Source organism: Poecilia latipinna, unplaced genomic scaffold (assembly GCF_001443285.1).
Source record: "Poecilia latipinna isolate Pla-1442-1.1 unplaced genomic scaffold, P_latipinna-1.0 Scaffold2350, whole genome shotgun sequence".
Taxonomy (NCBI): domain Eukaryota; kingdom Metazoa; phylum Chordata; class Actinopteri; order Cyprinodontiformes; family Poeciliidae; genus Poecilia; species Poecilia latipinna.
This window is the reverse complement of record NW_015114966.1, coordinates 33612-53352: the sequence shown is the minus strand read 5'-3', so window position 1 is coordinate 53352 and position 19741 is coordinate 33612. Positions and strand designations below refer to the sequence as shown.

The 19741-nt window shown below is 39.2% G+C and overlaps 1 protein-coding gene across 1 annotated transcript in view; it reads right to left on the bottom strand.

The window, feature by feature from the left end:
* Positions 1-19741, bottom strand: part of pcdh15a (protocadherin-related 15a) — a 103317-nt gene that overhangs the window by 55846 nt on the left and 27730 nt on the right. The window contains exons 9-13 of the mRNA XM_015018962.1: positions 19278-19583; positions 16678-16908; positions 13376-13492; positions 10762-10902; positions 8904-9016 (exon numbers count right to left, since the gene is read on the bottom strand). Coding sequence (XP_014874448.1) covers positions 8904-9016; positions 10762-10902; positions 13376-13492; positions 16678-16908; positions 19278-19583 — 908 coding nt within the window. The remainder of the gene's footprint in view (positions 1-8903; positions 9017-10761; positions 10903-13375; positions 13493-16677; positions 16909-19277; positions 19584-19741) is intronic.

The window sequence follows — 19741 nt, the reverse complement described above, 5'->3', positions numbered from 1 at the left end:
CAGTCCGTGTTTATAATGTAGGGGGACCTTAGAAAAGTAGAAAATTGGGGGGGGGAAAAAAAAAAAAAAAAAAAAAAAAATATATATATATATATATATATATATATATATATATATATATATATATATATATATATATTTATATATACATATATATATTTTAGAAATTACTTGTGTTCACACATTGGAATAGGCCTGTTGGAAAATGAAATCAACATCTCCATAAAGTTCGAATGTCTCTAAAATGTCGGAATAGATGGCAGCACAGTGTACAAACACTAGACGATGACATGAATCCCCCAATCATTACTGACTGTAGAAACCTCACACTGTCCGTGTCTTTTCTTAAGGTGACATTAAAAATTTGCTTTCATCTGGAAGAGGACTTTGAAACACTGAGTCACAATACAGTCCTTTTTTCTCCATAGACCAGGTAAGAAACTCCTCATGTTGCATCCGGTTAGCGGCTCAACTCAAACAATGTGACTATTCTAGTTTATCTCTGGAAAACATCTGTGTGGTGGCTTTCGAAGCACTGCTTCCGCTTTTACAACACCGTAAATCCTTTCCAAACTCCTAAATAGGATTTCCTTCACAATCCAGTAAAGGTTGTGGTTACACCTATTGGTTGTGCACCTTTCTCTACCACAAGTTTTTTTTTTTTTCCCCCCTGTATACCATGAATGTGCTAGGACACAGAATGCTGATGTTATGGGGTTAATAAGTAAATGATCTGATCTTTACCAGCTTCTAAGATCATATCTAACCTTAAGCGATTAAGGTCGTAGAATACAGCAACTGTAAATGCAGACGTCTAAACTGAGATACTTTTTAACCTTCCATACTTTTTGGATTGACCAAACACAGATACTGCAGCATCAGCAGTTTGATGTTAGCAGTGGTGTCCAGTGTGGCTTGTTGCAAATCAAAGACATTGATTCATCACAGTTACTACTTTTGCTGCTTTGGAGGTGCAACAAATGTCTGTCTCTGCACTTTCCACACAAAATAATGAGGTGCAATGACCCCCGGAGTGAGACTACTGAGAAATGTCTGCCTCAATGAGGCTTCTCACATAGCAAAACGAGGGGATACAACTTTAAGATCGAATGTTTTCAGTCTTCTCAGATTAAAGAACGAGTCTGTTTTGTTAAGACACATACTGCAGCATCGCTAAGCGAGATATGCTGATTTATCTTAGGGGTTATCTTTCAATTTAAGAAGAAAATGAAGGCAGTCTGGAGCAGACACAATGTGAATTCCAGGAGGAGGCAACACTGTTATCACCTTCCTACAAAGTGGCTCTGCCTGAGGGTTGAAAACTGCTGAGGAATGCCAAGGTGGATATTATTATGACTAAAGTATGCCAATTATTGTAAAAGTGGAACCACATGTAAACAGGACCTTGGACAGATAAATTGGGTGATTTAGACTGACAGGTGGAAGAATCTTGCTTTGATAGATTGTTGCTCTACTGCCATCCAGATATTTGCATAAAAGATGGCTTAAACAATGGAGTTTCAATTTTTTTTTTTTTTTTTTTTTTTACAAAGGTCAATTGGTGAGGAATTCTATTAAATCCAACCTGTTATTTTTTTTTTCCTAAGTGGGGCCAAAGTTACTTTTCAATTGAGATGAAAGAAACAACAACAACAAAAAAAACAAAAAAACAACTAATCTAGAGCACGAAGAATGGCATAGAGAGAAGAGCAACCTGACATGTCTATAGACAGCAGAGGGTCCCGGTGTCAACATGAGAGAGTGAATGACATGCCGCTGAGAAGTGCGGGCGGCTCACATGTGTCAGCAAGCACTCTGCCCCAGGGCCAATGGCAGAGTGATGCTTACGAGACAAGGCAGAGGCGGATAAACCTTGTTACACACACCACAGGGGCAGCTGTTGCCGTGTCTACCATACTCCACTTTATACCTCGGTTCCTTTGTTGCAATGCACGACAGACTGAAAAACAAGCAATGAGCATAATATGAGAGTGACGGATGTGACCTTCCTGTGCTTGATGAGTTTTTTTTTTATTTTTTTTTTTAGATACACTAAATTCAGATGTGCATCGTGAATGAAGTGTATTGCCAAGATGGCACAAAAACTTCATTGTACCACATAGGGTAAGTCATGAATACTTGTTTATTATGCTACCCAGTTGTTCAGCATTCATCAGTTCAATTCAGTGAGCGAGATGGATGAATTCAAATCTTGTTTTGTAAGTTTTGTTAGTAAGCCGATGTGCCACCCTGGTGTGTGTCTCTGCCTGAAAGCAAATTTTCAAATGATGAACGATAATTACAAATCTGAATAAAAAAAACATTTCAGCTTCTGTTTCTATAAAAGCTGATGGAAAGAAAAATTCTTTATAGAGAGCTTAGTTTTCCGAGTCACAACCTACTTAAGCGTTTCCCAGTGGATTAAAGGTGTGCTATAACTTTAAAAATAAGAGAAAGTTTAAACGCTCTTTGCAGTTCTGCGGGTATGCTAGGACCTCTTCTGTGCTTAATGCCAACAAATGTGCGACAATGAAGATCAAAACAATACTCAGTAACTGGATTTCCATTTTTATTTTGTTCCCTACTGTTAGAGTTAAGATCCATTATCTTTCTGTACATGGTTACTGTACACGTTAAATTATATATTACATATGTTGATGCTAATATTATTTAGCTTAGGGTTTACAAAAATAATAGCCATCCAACCATTACGCACTTGTCCTTGGAGGGTCACAGGAGACCTGGTGCTCACCTTTGGGGGTTATGGGGGAAGTGGAAGCAGGGTACTCCCTGGATAGGTCACCAGTCCATCACAGGGCAACACAGAGACGCACAGAACAAGCAACTATACACTATATACTAAGAGAATCTTAGAGTAACCAATTGCCCGGACAGACATGCTTGTAGACTATTGGAGAGCTAACTCACCAGGAGAACATGTAAACTCCATGTGGAGCAACAACATGCTGGGAGTAAATCCCAGGACTTTCTTACTGCGCCACCGTGCATTTTCTTGCTTATTTCATATAAAACATGCATGATAATAATAAGACAAAGCTGACCATATAAGCATTACATTTGTCACTATTGTGCATACATTACATTTACAAACACTTATCTAAAAAGCCAGGGTGAGTCCTTAATGATAGGTTACACTGCTTGTCTCCTCTGTCTTTCTGCATTGACCTTTATCTGATATTTGGATGTGTACAATGATGACTCTGTGTCAGTTAGACAGCTGCATGATGCCTGTCTATTGAGCAGATTTGAGCAAAAGGTCAGCAAGCCTCTGGAGTTCACATGTTTAAGGCTCAATGCTGCAGATTCAAACCTGCAGCTGATAATCAATCATGCCCTTCAGTTACATTGAGAAGCCCCATGCCCTAAAACAAGTCAAGAAAGAAAGAAAGGAAGGAAATAAAGGATAAATGTTCACCGACAAACAGATTACAGAGAAGTTGATTTATTTAAATGCAGATTTTCAGTGAGGCACAAAGCCAATGTGTGGGAGAATGCAGTGTAATTTTCACAGCTCAGCTTTGAAATGCATGGCAGTGAGCATAAATATGTGGGCTCAGAGAACCTCTATAACTTTTATAAACAGCTGGCAAATCGCTAAAAATGCCACTAAATGAGATGCATAGCATGGAAGCATGTCATCTGCTGATTTATGCAAGAACCGTAGCCGTGTTGAAATTTGGGAGATGATTCTTAGCTACGGTTTACTTCCCAAAGTATCCAGGAATGCTTTTTAAGAATATGTTTTTATCGAGTAATATACTGACTACTACAAAACCTTTGATCCGGTCTAGCTAAAATTTGGGCTATTTCTCATGTTATATGGATATTTCTGAGGGAATTTTTCAATATAATATCCTGGATTGATAATATTAGATGTATTTTATTCAAAAAGCATCTTAATAACAGGCTTTACTGTTCACCAAGTATAAGCTTATACTTGGTGAACAGTAAATTATTTGCTCTTAACCTTTGGTAGCTTATATAACTTCTGTTCAACTACTGTCAAATAAGTAGCCTTCAACATGGTTACATACGTCATAACATGGCCATAACATCGTATTTATGTCTTAAAAATCATTTTTGTTTCTGTACTGTAATTCCTGAGGAAGGGACATGTCAGTTTATATAAGCTGTAAGTCAAACTCATAAAATCTCTAACATACTCACTTGAAATATATCACTCTATGTGAATTGAATTACATTATCTACTTTTGCTTTTAAAACTGATTTTTTTATATATTAATTATATTTTTGATTATATTCTAATTTATGAAAATGCACCTGTATCTGTTGTTTGGTTTGTGTGCGTGTGTGTGTGTGTGTTTTCAAATGCAGAATTGGGAAATGGCACAGGGGCAGATAATTAAAAGAACATTTAGCTCTCAGGATTATAGGAACAATGATTTTATTACTCACTGGCATGACTACAAGAATAAATATTGACACTGATGCGTATTTAAGTAGAGCAAGCAAAGCTAACTTCAATGACGTGGACATTATATATATATATATATATATATATCCCTGTTTATTCACACCCTTTAGAAAACTGATGGTCCTCTGACTGTCAAGTGGCTAGTAACACAAAGGGAAGAAAAAGCGAAATAGTAATGGGCTGAGAAGAAAAGCTCAGGGGACGTGGAAGCTTGGCTGTGAGTGAACAGAGGGAACGAGGAGAGGGGAACATAAAATGACATTCGGAATCAGTCAGGCAAAAGTCTCGAGCGATTTAGAGTAGATTCAGAAAGGGAAGTGCTGAGGGGAGATAAGCAGCACAAAAAACTGCTCAGATAGCAGGTTTGTAACAACGGGCCAGAAAACATAGCCTTAGAGCAACTGAAGGTAGGGAGGGACTCGCATATCTGGTCTGTGTTATACAGCAAGCTAACCCCCCACCTCCAGTTACACAGAAGGATAAATATCTGTCCATTTGCTTGCTTTAAGACCAAAGCTTAAGACTTCCCTTAAGGATTCTGCTCCTGACTTGGAAAAAAGCAAAAGGCTTCAGTAAAGTTCACCAGGATGCTCTCTGGGGCTCCAGGAAAGTCTTCACCAAGCATCCGAAGGGGAGAAGGGCTCCAGGCGAGTGACATGTGGAAGATTGGTTCAATCCGAGAGAGAAAAAAAATTAAAAATTGCTCCTACTCCGATATACACCAAATCATATTTATTTCCTGTTGGACAGGTATTAAATGCATTCTCCATGTCCAACATTATACATGTTCAGTGAGGGTAGTTAAAATTAATGGCTGCCAAACAACTACTGGGAAAGTGGACATGGGCCTGCATTTGGACTGAAATGTCAATGACTCCACCAGAGCTCCCGCAATCCTGCCGTAGGTCTGAGTGTCAGGGTCTTTGGCCTGACAAATTCTCTAGGAGTAGGAAGGGCAAACGCTAATTTGAGGCAGCCTCAGGGAATGAGGCAGAGATTAGCAAAAAGACGAGCTGAGGAAACCACCAACTCACTTTATCGTCTCCTTCTTGCACAGTCACTCAGTTTGGGAGGGCGGCCTGATCCAGGCAGATTTACGCATCTGCCATATCCCTTTCTTTTCTTCATGAAAGGAATATGAAGGAATTTAACTGAACTCCAGGGGAGGTCAAGTACCTTAGATATACTTTGTATCCATCTCCTGACTAATACTTTTCAATAACATTCTCTGATTTGTTTGAAGAGTTCTTTTGTCTTCATGCTGCAATATCAGCTGGGAATTCTGATTAACCAGTGAATGAACTGTCCAGACACAGGTAAGCTTATGATGCAATCACTTCAGGCATGCTCAGGTGATCTCCATCCAACTCATTGTGATACTACTAGCCAATCACTAGCCAACTGGTACTAAAATCAGCCAATCGCTTATTATATGTTAAATATCTTTATGTAGTTTTTATTTTATTTTCTATACAACAGTTTTCACTTTGACGTCACAAGAATATTTTAAGTAATTTATTTGTCAAAGAAGCCAAATTTTGTTGATCATGTTTGATTTGTGTAAACTATAAAAGACAGTGTTGTGATGGTTAGCCAAATATCTAATGCATCTGTGATGCTGCAAAAAATATATATACAAGACGTTTAGTTCCATAATTTAAAAACAAAACAAAAAAACCAAGTAGCAACACAATGCTTAAAAAACAACAGTACTAGTAACTTGTTTTAGCCAACAATGACTAGAGAACCTAATTTCCCTCTGACAGATGGGAAAGAGCAACCATAAAGCAGGAGAAGAAATCATTAAGTCAGCCAAGGTCTGTTGAGATGTTTTAATTGTGTACCCCAGAGCTATAGGCATAGCTTATCTGATTGCTGCTATAACTAACTGGGGCAGACAAGAACTTCTGTGGACATTTAAAAAGTGATTTGTGTTGCAAAGGTTTCTTAAGGGAGAAGACAATCATTAGAGATTGGGAGGAGAGGAATGAGTGGACAGTTAATCGCAAAGGAAGCAGATTGTATGCTCTCCGCTGGAGAGAGGCTTGTTCTGCAGGGGAGGCTTGAGCACCTGGCTAATGCTTTCATGCTCATAATTTACAGTAGACCTGCCACTGTGTGTGGTAACTTTGGCAGTGTGACCAAAGTTCGCAACCGGTTTGCAAAGTGTTTCAACCTTGCCACTCATTCAAAGTGTCAATCAATGGCTTTTCAATGGCTACATTGCTGTCCCGGTGTATTAATCACTGAATAAAACTGCATGGAGGTGCACACCACCTTTTAAATATGTCCTTATCACTTTTTTGAAAACTTTGTCAAGTTAAAACCACAAACTTGTATTTACTGGAACCTGTACACTACCTGCACGGTTGGAATAATAATGTTAAGGTTTTAATTACGTTTCATTTCAACCAGCTTCCTACACTTTGAAAAAGAAATAAAAATGTGGAACTTTCTTCCACATGTTTGCCCCCCAACACTGCTTGTGGAAACATGGAAACATGATTTCTTAGACTTCTTTCCAGAAATAGTTTATTCCCTGGCACTCCTCGTTAAGGTCAGATCCGAGGAGTGTGTGCCTACCTGTTGCACTGAGCACAGATTCTCTCCCCTGAGCTGTGAATCTCTGCAGCTCCTCCAGTCTCACCAAGAACCGGTTGGCTACTTGTATGATTAGCTTCAACTGCAAGCCTTGAAAGGTTTACTGTAGTGCACAATTCTTTTCATTTTCAGATGATAGAATAAAAACTCCTACATGTTCATACCTCAGGATATTGTTTTAATTAATTATAACCTTTTATCATTTCCACAACTTTGTCCCTTATTTGTTCAATGTAGTCATGGAGCTTCATGGTGAGGTTTGTTCGATTATCTTCTTCTTTTGAAGACTTTTTTTGCACTCGTGGCCTTTATTTAGCAGTATTCAGACATTTAAGGGTGCAGAGTGAGAAGGGGGGGAAAGACATGGGGCAAAAGGTCCAAGCTGAAGTCGGAATGGCCGCGTCGGGTCTGCAGCCTCTGTGCTTAGGAGATTCTCTGTCCGCCCCAACCACTGTGCCATGCAGCACCCAGTTCACTTATCTCGTAAAACAAACTTTAGATACCTACAAAGATCAGCTGTATTTAAACTGACACCAAATCAAACACAGATTAACTCCGTTTACAGAGAAAGTCATGTCTTAAGGCAACTGGCTGCACTAGATTTTAAATAAGGATATCAGAGAAAAGAGGGCTTTATCTATGCAATTCTTGAGCACCATATATCATTTTCTTTCCACTTCCATCAAATCTCATTAAAATACATTGAAGCGGTTCTAATGTCACAAAATGTTAATAACAGACTGTTTAAACCCCAACAAAAGCACACAAACGTCACACATACACACACTTTCAACAAGGCATAGTTTAACTAATACCAGCAACATGGACAAGAAAACAAAGCTGTGAAAAAAGATGCAACATCTCAAGTGACGTGTTGGCAGGTTAAGCTGCACTTACATTACCCCTTCCATGCATAGACAGAGAGACTCGTTAAATTTGCACACAAAAGAGAGTCTGTCAGGACTCTAAACATACAAGATACTAAATCAATCCACTTAAAGTAAGCTGCACTTTAAGCTCCTAATGACTAACTACACGCCAGATGACTTTGCCACGAGACCTCGGAAGCTTTAAAGTCTGGCAAGGATCCTCTAAATCTCTGCAGAGGAGTACCTACGGCAGCATGACATAATACTGAACAAGAATCAGCTCTATTGCTTCATCGCACAATATTTTTCCAAGCAGCTTAAACCGGCCTGTTAATAATGTGTTTATATTTAATAAAACATTGCTTTTCGGCATCCTCCCAAGCTTCAGTAGCATCATTAGCGAAAAACTCCACCCAGCCATGGCCTAGTAAAGCTGCGTGTTGCATTTGAGAGCAGTGGGGAGAATATTTTCCTCATCTGCTTCTCTCTCTGCCATTTTAACCATCTAAATAGTTCATCTTTTTTAAAAGTGGCTCTTTACAGACTGAGAGTGTAGCCCAGTTATCTGCCGTGATGGAAACAAATGGGGATTAAAGTGGTGCTGAAATGGAAAGTCTGCTCCGGTATATAAATACATATAAAATTTGAGATACTAGAGCTGAAAACAACAATTAAGACGTATGCAGAGAGCTAGAATTTGCTTAAACATAATAAATGCATGAGGAGAAGTGCCATCATTGTAGCGCAAATCAAAATATACAATATAATTTATTAGGTCATTATGGTTCAGATTGTCAAAAAAAGCAGAAAAGATGACGGGACATCAAATAAGCTGTTCTTTTCCACTCTTTCTAATCGCTGTCAGCTACCCCCCCCCCCTCCCCCCCCTTTGTCTAGCAGCACATCCAAAGCTGCTCCAAGGTGTGAGCGTGTACAGGAGCAGTCAGCTGCATCAACAGCATGTCAGTGATACTCACGTATACTCTTCCTCAGTGAAGATCGGGATGAGAGAGGGCTGAAGGACAGTGATCTCCACCAAAGTACTGTTTGACTTCACCGGCTCCCCGTTATCAAAGGCAATCACAAACAGCTACAAAGAGACATCAGAACGATATACTCATGAAAGCGCAAACACACAATTATCACAACACCAAGCCATACTGCGTCTCTCTCTCTAACTCCTCTTTTGAAGTTCTTGCCAGGTGTTTTTTGGTAGACATGTTCGGCATCTTAATAAAGACATGGTAGCAAAACCTTGCAAAACTAATACAGGGAAAGTCTGATTGTGCTGATCTACATTCAGAGGCTGTGCAAACGGGGCTTAGAGAGTGAGCCAGCGGAGTGAGAGAGATAAGTAGAAAGAATAGACGTAGAACTTTTGAAAAAAAAAACCCACTAAAAACAAAGAGATGAAACAAAATAAACAGAAAGACAGACACATTAATAACGAAAAACAATCTGCAGCACTGCAGCTGATTGACAAACTGATGTTTGAAATAGTTCTATCTAAAAAAAAAAAAGAGTTGCTAATCAGAGAATCAGTTTTTGTGCTTATCCTGATTACTGTCATTATGTCCTATAAAACAACAACTATATTTTAAATCTGACATGAAATCATCCAAATTGTGTATGGATTTTCAAACGTAAAATAGAAAGTAGCATTTATGATCTGGTGGATTTCTTGTACTTTGTGTCTCATTTCTGCCCACTGACCACCCAGCTGGTTGAGGAATTTGGCTGCCCTCGTCGACTCCATTTCTACCAGAGCTTTGTTCCAATTAAAAATCTCTTCAATGTCATCACCCATCCTGCACATGTTTGGACCAGGGGATTCAATTAAAGCATTTGGCCATTTTAGAGAAACATTTTCACAAATTGGCACTTTTATGGCTGCTAAATTATTGAAATTGAGTGTACTGGTTATATTTGGAATGATTTGCACTATAGCACATTAGAAGCAGCTGAGCAGAACTAGACTGTAAAACTGGGCTTTAAATCTGATTTTTTTTTTTTTTTTTTTTTTGCTGCTCCATGGAGTTTGTTTTGAATTAACTCAACCAAAATTAATTGACATACAAATTTATTAGAATAAGATAAGATTAATATAAGATTAAGCAATGCTTCTGGGTGCATATCATATCGTTTGAAGGGGACAAAATCATATGGCTTAAGGAACTAATGTCAAGAAAGAAACATAAAACTTCATTTTATTGGAGTGACTGAATTTTATACTTTTTTTAATGTCAGACCCTATTGACCGTGTAATCGAGTTTCCACTGGTGACGAAACACTGATCAGGAATGATAAAAGCAGACAGTTCAGGCAAGGTCACCTCCTGGCAGTGATGGTGATTTATGCGAGTACCTGGGATGGTGGTGTGAAAAAAACTCGAGTTTTTTTTTTTTTTTTTTTTTTTAATATTAGCAGATGTTACCAATTTACAATACATCAGCACAATTTCATACATTTTAGTGAAGCTCTATCAACAACTGAAGAATGAAAAGCAATCTCTTTTCAGCTTTAACTTTTCACTATCACACTGTTAAAGTCAAGACAACACGGGTTCCTGCGACACAACCAACCCAGCCTTCTCCTTCTGTGCTATATATAGCTACTATGACTCAACTCGGATTCCACAGGAGCCCTCTTAAATGGCACTTTTTTTTTTTTTCCTTCCCACTCCTCAATACATCACTGCACCTCCTTCTGAATATCTGTGTCAATATCTGGGAAGGCTCCAGTTAACATGACAACCACAAGGACAATATGAGTAAAACGTACGAAATGACGCATGTATACATATCTATCATGCACGTTATATAGGTAGAAACTTACTTTAAAGGTAACGCTAGGCTCTTCATTGAGGTTAACCTTGGTGATGATTCTGCCAGTTTCCTGCTCTACATCAAAGATGCTCCCGCTGTAAGGAGACCTTTCCTGGTCCACTCTGTAGCGCACAAAACTGGCCGGAGTGCCCTGTAAAAACAGGTAAAAAGTTAACATGGCTCACAATGGGTCATTCTATCAATATCAAAAATAATCTTCACAAGTTAAAAAAAAAAAATAAAATGGAAAAAGGCGGCGTAAAAATAATGTTATGATTCGAGCCACAGAAATGTATAAACATCGTTTTTCCTAGGTGTACAATTCATGAAACTATTTAATTGACTTTTTCATTAATATGAAAAGGATTCTGACAAAAAAAAACAAACAAAAAAAAGCAGGTCTGCTCTTTGCCTCTCCTGTGTGGAGCTGCCATAAAGCATCACCACGTTCTTGTCTTTAAAACAAAAAAACTCTTAGCCTCTTATATTCACCATTAGCCTGCCCCTCACCAAACATCTGCATATACCCTCACTTTGATTCACTTAACTATGCTATTCATCAGAGACATAAAAGAGAAAAAATAATAATTTAAATTCATCCCTTTCAATTCAAACAATTCAATTCATCAGCGACAATATGGACTTTACTATAACCCTTGATTGTGATTAATCATGGATCTTGATTAACAATCATTTCACAGCTAATCTTATTCAAGACCTATCCATTCAGACCCAGAAGGAAGCATTCAGTAGTGAGGAACAGTCCATAATGTAAACACTGCAAACTGGGGTAGAACCGAACCAGACGTTAAGCAGCGTGAGAAAGACTCTGTAATGGACAAGCAGCTAAAAGGATGATGGCCGACTCTCTCAGAGGTATGTCACACTGGAGAGGGACGTGTAGGTTTCCTCCCAGATACAGTACGCTCCATCCCAACCACAAATAACCAGTAGAAAATGAAATTATGGGTTGATCTGGCAAATTTAATACATTTTAAACAAGTATTTATCTGAAGCAACTGAGGGGCCAGAGCTGAGCGAGTGGAATGTCTTAAGTTAGTTATTTTATTTGTAAATGGATTATTGACTAATCAGATCTGTGACTAAAAAAAAAAAAACTACAGGGAATACAAGAGTTGCCAGAATCAATTATAGTAAATATGCACTTCTGCAACAGACAGGAAAAAAAAGGACTTTCATTTTGGGCTACAAAACAGCAGATTCCTTACATCTTGTTCTGAGGAAAAACGAATATTCGTCTCCATGGAAACCTCTTGTTCAGACAGTCATAAGTGCCACCTCTTCCAAGGTACAGGCAATGAGAAAGGAGGTAATCTTCAGTATTTATTGCTTTTTATATACCATATTACTATGACACTCTTTCTTTCTGAGTGCAGTTTTGCTTATGACCACACTGTGCAAATGTGTGAGCCAGTCTTGTTTGGTGTTTTAAAAAAGCAAGGGTGTCTGTGTGTGTCATGCTGTCAGTTAAAGACCAAATCCAGGCCAGCAAAAATCTGGGTTAGTTTGGGGACCTGGGTTGTCAAACCATTTTTCTCTCGTCTCCATTACACCATTCATACTGTCACTGTGCTTCTGGCTTTGTTTTTTTTTTTTTTTTTTCAGGCTTTAGCACTATTGAATATTTACCGCGGTGAAAAACTTCCCTTGTGGGGTTCAGAATGGTAACAGCAACAATGTCAAAGTTCAACTTAAAAAGGAAAAGTTTGAGATTTTCAACAACTGGGCGAGGGTGAACAACAGGAGGGAGAGCCTCCTTCCCAGATAAAGTGAGACGTACAACAGCCAGGGTGACATTGTGAAGATGTTCTACCACCCACAGCTAGAATTGACAGCCATCCGCTTCCCTCGGTGTTCATGTGCAGTAGAGAGAATACAGGCTTATTCAGCCTTGGTGAGATCCCACCAGCAGGAGGGCCACTAATATCGTAGGAGTCCAGTCATGCACAACTTTACAGAGAAACCAACTTAGAGCTTAAGACATTTTCCATTCAACTTTTTAACATAGGATGCCTACAAAAAAAAAGCAAATAAGTGAAAAACTTAAACATCAGAAGTAGCACTGCCACATAAAAAAAAAGAAAAGTTTGAGATGAAAGGCATGTCACTGAGCAATCTGAGAAATAGTAGATGACTCATACAAGGAGAGATGCACGCAAAGATCATGTGAATATACACACAGCTCTGTATCTCCATTGAGAGGATTGCAGTCTTGAACACACTGTGAAAATGACTTGTGTAATATACTGCAGCTGAAAACGATTCTTTTTCTCACAGCAGTATGGAGTCACTAGGAAAGATTTTGCTTCTTATTAATTTCACCTAGACGGTATACAGAGACTGCAACGGACTGGCGACCTGTCCAGGGTGTACCCAGCCTCTCGCCTATTGACAGCTGGAGGTAGGCACCAGCACCCCATCCCAACCACAATGGGATAAGGGTGTAAGGAAATGAATGAATGAATGAATGAATGAATGAATGAATGGATGGATGGATGAATGGATGGATGGATGGATGGATGGATGGATGGATGGATGGATGTCTACTGAGGTGGTGTCAAATGTGAGTTTGTCGTGTGGCTCATTTTTTAATCTGCACTCACTGGTGGATCTTGGTCCTCAGCAAAAACGGTGGTGATGACTGTTCCCTTCTCTGCGTTGGGGGCCACCAAGCCCTTGTACAGATCTTGTCTGAAGACAGGTGAGAAGTCATTCATGTCCTGGAATAGCAAGATTTCTTTTTTCAGCACAAAACTCGGAATTAGTCTCTCGTTCAAACCTCAACAAATTGCTTGTAAGCAGTTCAACTAGGAAAGAGCAAGTTTGAGAATCTCACTGTGTGAAAAAAAGTAAACACCACAGTTAGATGTCATCAACACAAAGCTTTAAATAAAAATGCGTTAAATATTTCTGATGCTGAAAAACTTGAGCTAAATATAGCATAACCATATAATAAATGTAGAAATAGGTTTTGATATTATTACTACTTGTTCTGCTGCTTTTTATGTTTTTTAAATGGAATTAGAGCAAGCTGATATTAGCAGGCTAAAAAAAAACAAAAAAAAAACATTGGTTCACTTAGCTAGCTTAGAGTCTGATGCTTAACAGACATAATACTTTATCAAGTCAGATGTACTTTCAGAAACAGCACTATCTCAAAAACAGTAATGGGCGACATGCTTTTAGATTTCATGGATTTTTTTTGTGAATGAGCAACCAGTAGTGTGCTGAAACGGCAATGCGAGGGGAAAGTTTGTTGAAAATTACAGACACACAAGAACTTTTAGCCAATCAAAATACATAACTAGCCCTAACATAAACTTAGAAGAAAAGGATGCATTTTTCTTTCCAAAAAATACTTATTTCACAGGCTGCACAGTGGCGCAGCTGTTGCCTTGCAGCAAGAAGGTTCTGGGTTCGATTCCCGGCCCCAGAATGCATGTTCTCCCTGTGCATGCGTGGGTTTTCTCCGGGTACTCCGGTTTCCTCCCACAGTCCAAAAACATGGCTGTCAGGTTAACTGGCCTCTCCAAATTGTCCCTAGGTGTGTCTGTGCATGGTTGTTTGTCCTGTGTCTCTCGCCCAGAACGTTAGCTGGAAATAGGCACCAGCACCCCCTCCTGACCCCACTAAGGGACAAGGGTGTAAAGAAAATGGATGGACGGATGGACATATTTCACAATTTAAATTAAACCAAAATGAGTTCATTTCTTCCCTCATATTTGACACAAATTTTTATACTTTAAAATCTAAAATTAATGCAAATTTTCATAAACAACTGTGTTTAATGGCAGGTGTGTAATAGAGCATATTGTGACATTCAAATTTGATAGTTATCCACTGGATTCCTTTTAAAGAATATACACAGTGTGTTCTCAGTATATAGTGTTTAAATATTATGGGAGGAAGATCAAGTTTTTATTCTTACCAGCTTGTTCAAATGATGCAATGTTTAAGAGAGAGTCAAATTCTCACGGCTTAGTTCTATGAAAAAAAAAAAAACCCAAGAAGCCAATCTTGCTATTAAAATGGCAGATTGGAGCTTTTTAAATGAGAAAATATACTTTCAAATATCAGCAATAAGACAGTAGTTTGCTAAAAGTCAATGCATAAAAATTAAGACAGCTTAAACAAAATCGAAGGTTAAAAGGAGTAGCAACGAAGATGAGATGGGAGAATTTTGCAGATCTGATTTATACTGCTCCACAAATTGCACCAAGGCAAGCAGCCCAGACAAATTAACAGCTGTCCAATTAGATTAGGAAGCCTGTTCAAATATTAATTTAAGCTTTTATTTTCTACCCTACATAGTGACGTTTCAGGCCTGTGTGCAGTGCATCCACGCAAACCCCTCGCTCTCTGAAAAGAAATACAATTTTCTTCTCACTTTTTATAGGAAAAGCTATGGATTTCAATTGAAATCAATTACATTTAAATGTCAAGGTAGTTTAGGTGGTATCCAGGTCTTGGTAAATTGTAATAACACATGTAACACTTTTAATCAGCTGTCTCAGATTAAATAAAACAAAACAGTGCAAAACACTGCATAAAAAGTTAGGAAATAAACATCTCGCTAGACGATTTGCCACGTGAAAGCAGGAAAAACTTCAGGAGCAAAATCAAACATTTGTTAGTATTTAAACCTATTAAAGTACATAAACTTTTCCTTGTCTTGATATTTCCTCTTCTGAAGAGTCAGAGCCATGAACATCAGTCTCTTGCTTTGATCTTTTTTGCAGGTTTTGTTTGTTTTGGGAATTATTATTTTTTTTGCAGGATCAAATTTATGCTTTGAACAAAAACGCTTGATTTTTGAGCAACAAACTTAACAGTGGAACATTGAGTTTGTCTTACCTGTACTGCCCTGAAAATCTTTTAATGTAATAAACATGTGCAAATGTATAATCTCAAGCATTTCTGAGATGCACAGAATAGTAAAAGGAACATTGAGAGCTGCAAGACAGGTGCAACAGAAAATCCATCACAGCTAGTAATATAATGTAAAGAGATAGCATCAACAGCATAAAAGGAAAGATACGGAAATTACTTCAAATAACTCTCTTGAGGTGTTATATAAAAGAGAGTGAAATCAGTGGAATCAACTCAATCTTTAGTCCCCTTGAGGCTAGACTGAATCCATTAGACTCATTCTTAGTCATTTCAAATGGCAGAGACTGGTTTGGTATCAATGCCTGTGCCATTCCTTTACCCTTGGTGACGGCGCACATAATTGCGACAAAGCGTGTTTTTATCAGGACATGTTAGAAAACCTTCTCATAGCTTAATTCTGCAAACCTTAAGGAGGAAGGCCGGATTCATGAGCAGAGATACAGTAAATGTGCACATATTTTGAAGAACTAATCAGAGCAAAAGAAAATAAAAAATACACATTGTTAAATAGAGATGCACGGTCTCACTACACAATCCTTTTGTTCGCTCAGCTTATAAAAGGCTGCAAAGAAAAGACAAGCTTCTGCAAAGCCTGCCATAATTGCTGTCACAAAGCTAATGAGTCATTCAGATCGTGAATAGCAGTGCATACGAGGCAGAAACACCAATCCATCAAAGCTCTTTTCTGTGGTGTTGCAGTGTGGGTGAGTAGGTCAGCAGGCTAAAATGTGTTTTACAAAGGTAATTCAATCATCCACTGCAGTGAGAGATGTAGCGCAATGACAGCGCAGCTGCAATACTTTAATGTTTTCAATTCACTTTGGCGTTATGGTCTCTGTGTTGTGCCCTTTGAAAGATACTACGACTGCGAAACCTTGCTAATGACTCACTGCATAGTTGCTTATCAAGGCCACATCTCCAGAGCAACAATGAGGGTAGAGAGAGAGAGAGTAGTGGCGTACAAAGAACAGAGAACCGAGAGGAGGCGCTGCACAGGCAGTCTTTGGGCTCTTACTGTGATGCGAACTGTGACGGTAGCTTGTCCCGGCGGCATTCGGGCTCCTTGGTCGACAGCTTCTACCTGGAAGGTGTAAGAAGTCCCCATGCCCATAGCTGCCAGACCCTCGAAGTCCAGGGTCTGCAGCACAGCTAGCTCCCCAGTGATGGGGTTAAGAGAGAACAGCTGCCTGGCTGACTCAGTCTTGATGCGGTACGTGATGTTGGAGAAGAGATCTGCGTCCACAGCCTGCGAGAAGAATGAAGAGGAGCAGAGATATGAGGATTCTAGAAGACGAGAGATGTATGTTGAAAAAATGAATAATAATAATAATAATAAAAAAATAAAAAAAACAGCAGGATGTTCAAAAAAATCTAGGGTTGTGTTTTAATTTAAAAATTTGCAGCTCCAGGGATTACCCCAATCATTCATTAATCAGGGTCTCATTAAATTAAGCCTCTGAGGAAAGCTAAAGTTCATAAGAGTGAAATCCCAACTCACAAAGCAGATATAATTTCCAAAGGCTAATGCAATATATTATAAGATTAAGCCTGCAGGGATTGGAATTATTCAAACCCGGGCCAAATTTGATTTATTGGAAATGTTTACTCGCAATATAAGTTTATTTAGGCAGGAGAACAATAACTTCAAAATAGTATTGTGTCAAACTTCTTAAATTACATCTTTCATTAAGACCTGTGTAAATTTTCAAGGGTTAAAGAAAAAAAAAATAATAATCTACAAGCAGATTTCACTGCCACCATAAAAACCATAAGAATGAAGTCAGGTAGGTGTGTTCACACTGCAGCCTGAAGTGACCCAATTCCGATTTTTTTTGACGTAATGCGACCTGTATCCGATCTTTTCATGGCAGTGTGAACAGCACAGGTCGGATTCTTTTTCGAATGTGACCCATATCTGATACGTATCTGATTCAAATGCGACCTAACGTCCAGGTCGCATTCATTCGAACTGAACGTCATTGATTCTCAACAAATCTCAGTATTCTGCGTCCTAATACGCGCAAGCGGGAAGAAAAACAACAACCATGACGGACTATATGAGGATTAAGTTGTTAATATGTTTCTCTGGCCGGACAACAACTTCAAATATGTAAGCTAAGCTCCACCGTTAGCCTCCATGTTTACTTCCGCAAACACTGAGCACTTCTTCTTTTTATGGCGGTTGGCAGAACACTGAGAACGCTGACGCTATTGCGCCCTCTAGTGTGCGCATGCGGGACACTTTCAGGTCGTTTGCCCATTAGCACTGCTGAACGCATACAGGTCGCATTTACTGGCAGTGTGAACGGCCCTGGAAAAAAAAAAAAAAATGGAATTGCCAAAAAATCTGAATTGGATCACTTCAGGCTGCAGTGTGAATGCACCGGTGCCCTTAATTTAATTATTTTTATGAAAAAATCCTAAATGGATAACATTGAAATTCGAAAGAAACTAAACCTTGAATTTAGATTTGATGTAATTCACTCAATAATATGTACAACTTCTTGCAAAAAATATTCACATCAGTTAACCACCACTGCCTTAAGGTGAGAAGCTTGGTCATCCAGAAAGAGCTCAGTGTAAAGTCGCTGCTTTTCCACATTGAGAAGAGCCAGTTTAGGTGGCTCAGACACCTGGTTATGGTGCCTCCTGGATTCCTCCTTGGTGAGGTGTTCCAGGCACATCCCACTGAGGGGGTGGGGGGCGGGAAGACCCTCAGGAAACCCCAGAACATGCAGGAGGGAATAAGTTTCTTGGCTGACCTGGGAACACCCTGGAGGTGCTGGCCCAAGTGGCTGGGGAAAAGGAAGTCAGGGTTTCTCTGCTTAGCTTGCTGCCCCTGAGACCCGACCGTAGTTAAGCAGAACATAATGGATGGACAGATGAAGTTCTGTGCGTTATGGGAGTTTGTATACACCTGAAGGGATCTTTATATAGATAAAAATAACAAAATGCTGCCAGTGCTAATGCAAATTTGGTACATATTTGACTCTGGTTGGGTTTCCCTTTGCCCAGTGGGTATCTAACCTGCCAGCAGTGTTAGTTCAGGGGTAAGGTGGTATTGTATAGTTTATGAAGGCGTCACACTGCCACTGTCACTCAAGTCCCTTGCCTTTTTTACCTTCATCTCCTTCTCACTCTCCCCACCTCCTGCTATATCCCTGTCTGGGTGATGTCATTCATGATATGCCAGCAATTATTCGACCCCCTGCTAATGTTTGCTCTATGCATGCACGATTTCTCTATGCCTCAGCTCACTACACACATTTATGTTGATGTTCGACAGTGTTAGGGCCAGATGCAAACATCTTCAATTTTTTTTTTCCTTTTTTATTATTTATTTTATCTTGTGGTGTGTGTTGATGTTTGCCAGTTAGGATGGATCTACCGAAGTTTGGATGTGACTCAAGTAAAAAAAATAAAAAAAAAACGCTTCAGGTCTTGTTCTGTCAAAAAGTGCCTGTGGTAAGAGAGAAAGTGTGTCTGTCCAAGAAAACTGTAATTTGGTTGCTACAGATTTTACCATTTTGACAATTTTCTCACTGAATAACCAGCCTGAAAGCTACTTCTGGATACAGGAAGGGGAAAATGGTGACTTTGATGAGAGAAACTTACACTTAGTTTCAGAACCACAGTCCCCACTGGGCTGTTCTCAGGTACATTCACCACATAGTCTTGCTGTGAGAAGACCGGGCTGTTGTCATCTATATCCAGAATCTGGACTAAGAGCGTCAAGGCGGTTCTTCTAGGGTCTACCGCCCCATCTGAGGCCTCAACTATGAGGCTATACTGATCTCTTAACTCTCTGTCCAAAGGTCGTTTTGTGTAGATGCTTCCGTTGGCACTGATTACAAACAAGTCAGGATAGTTGACAATCCGGTAGTAAACCTGACCGTTGGCTCCTGCATCAGGGTCAGTGGCCTAAGGAGAAAGAAAACCAAACAATGTTAAAATGAGTGGATTTCTACAAGAAACTTTAAGCTGCCAACCAGTTGTAACTGCTGTTTTTTTTTTTTTTTTTTTTTTTTTAAAAAAAAACCCTTGGCCGCTGGCAAATTCTTGAAGAAAAGGGACCAAAA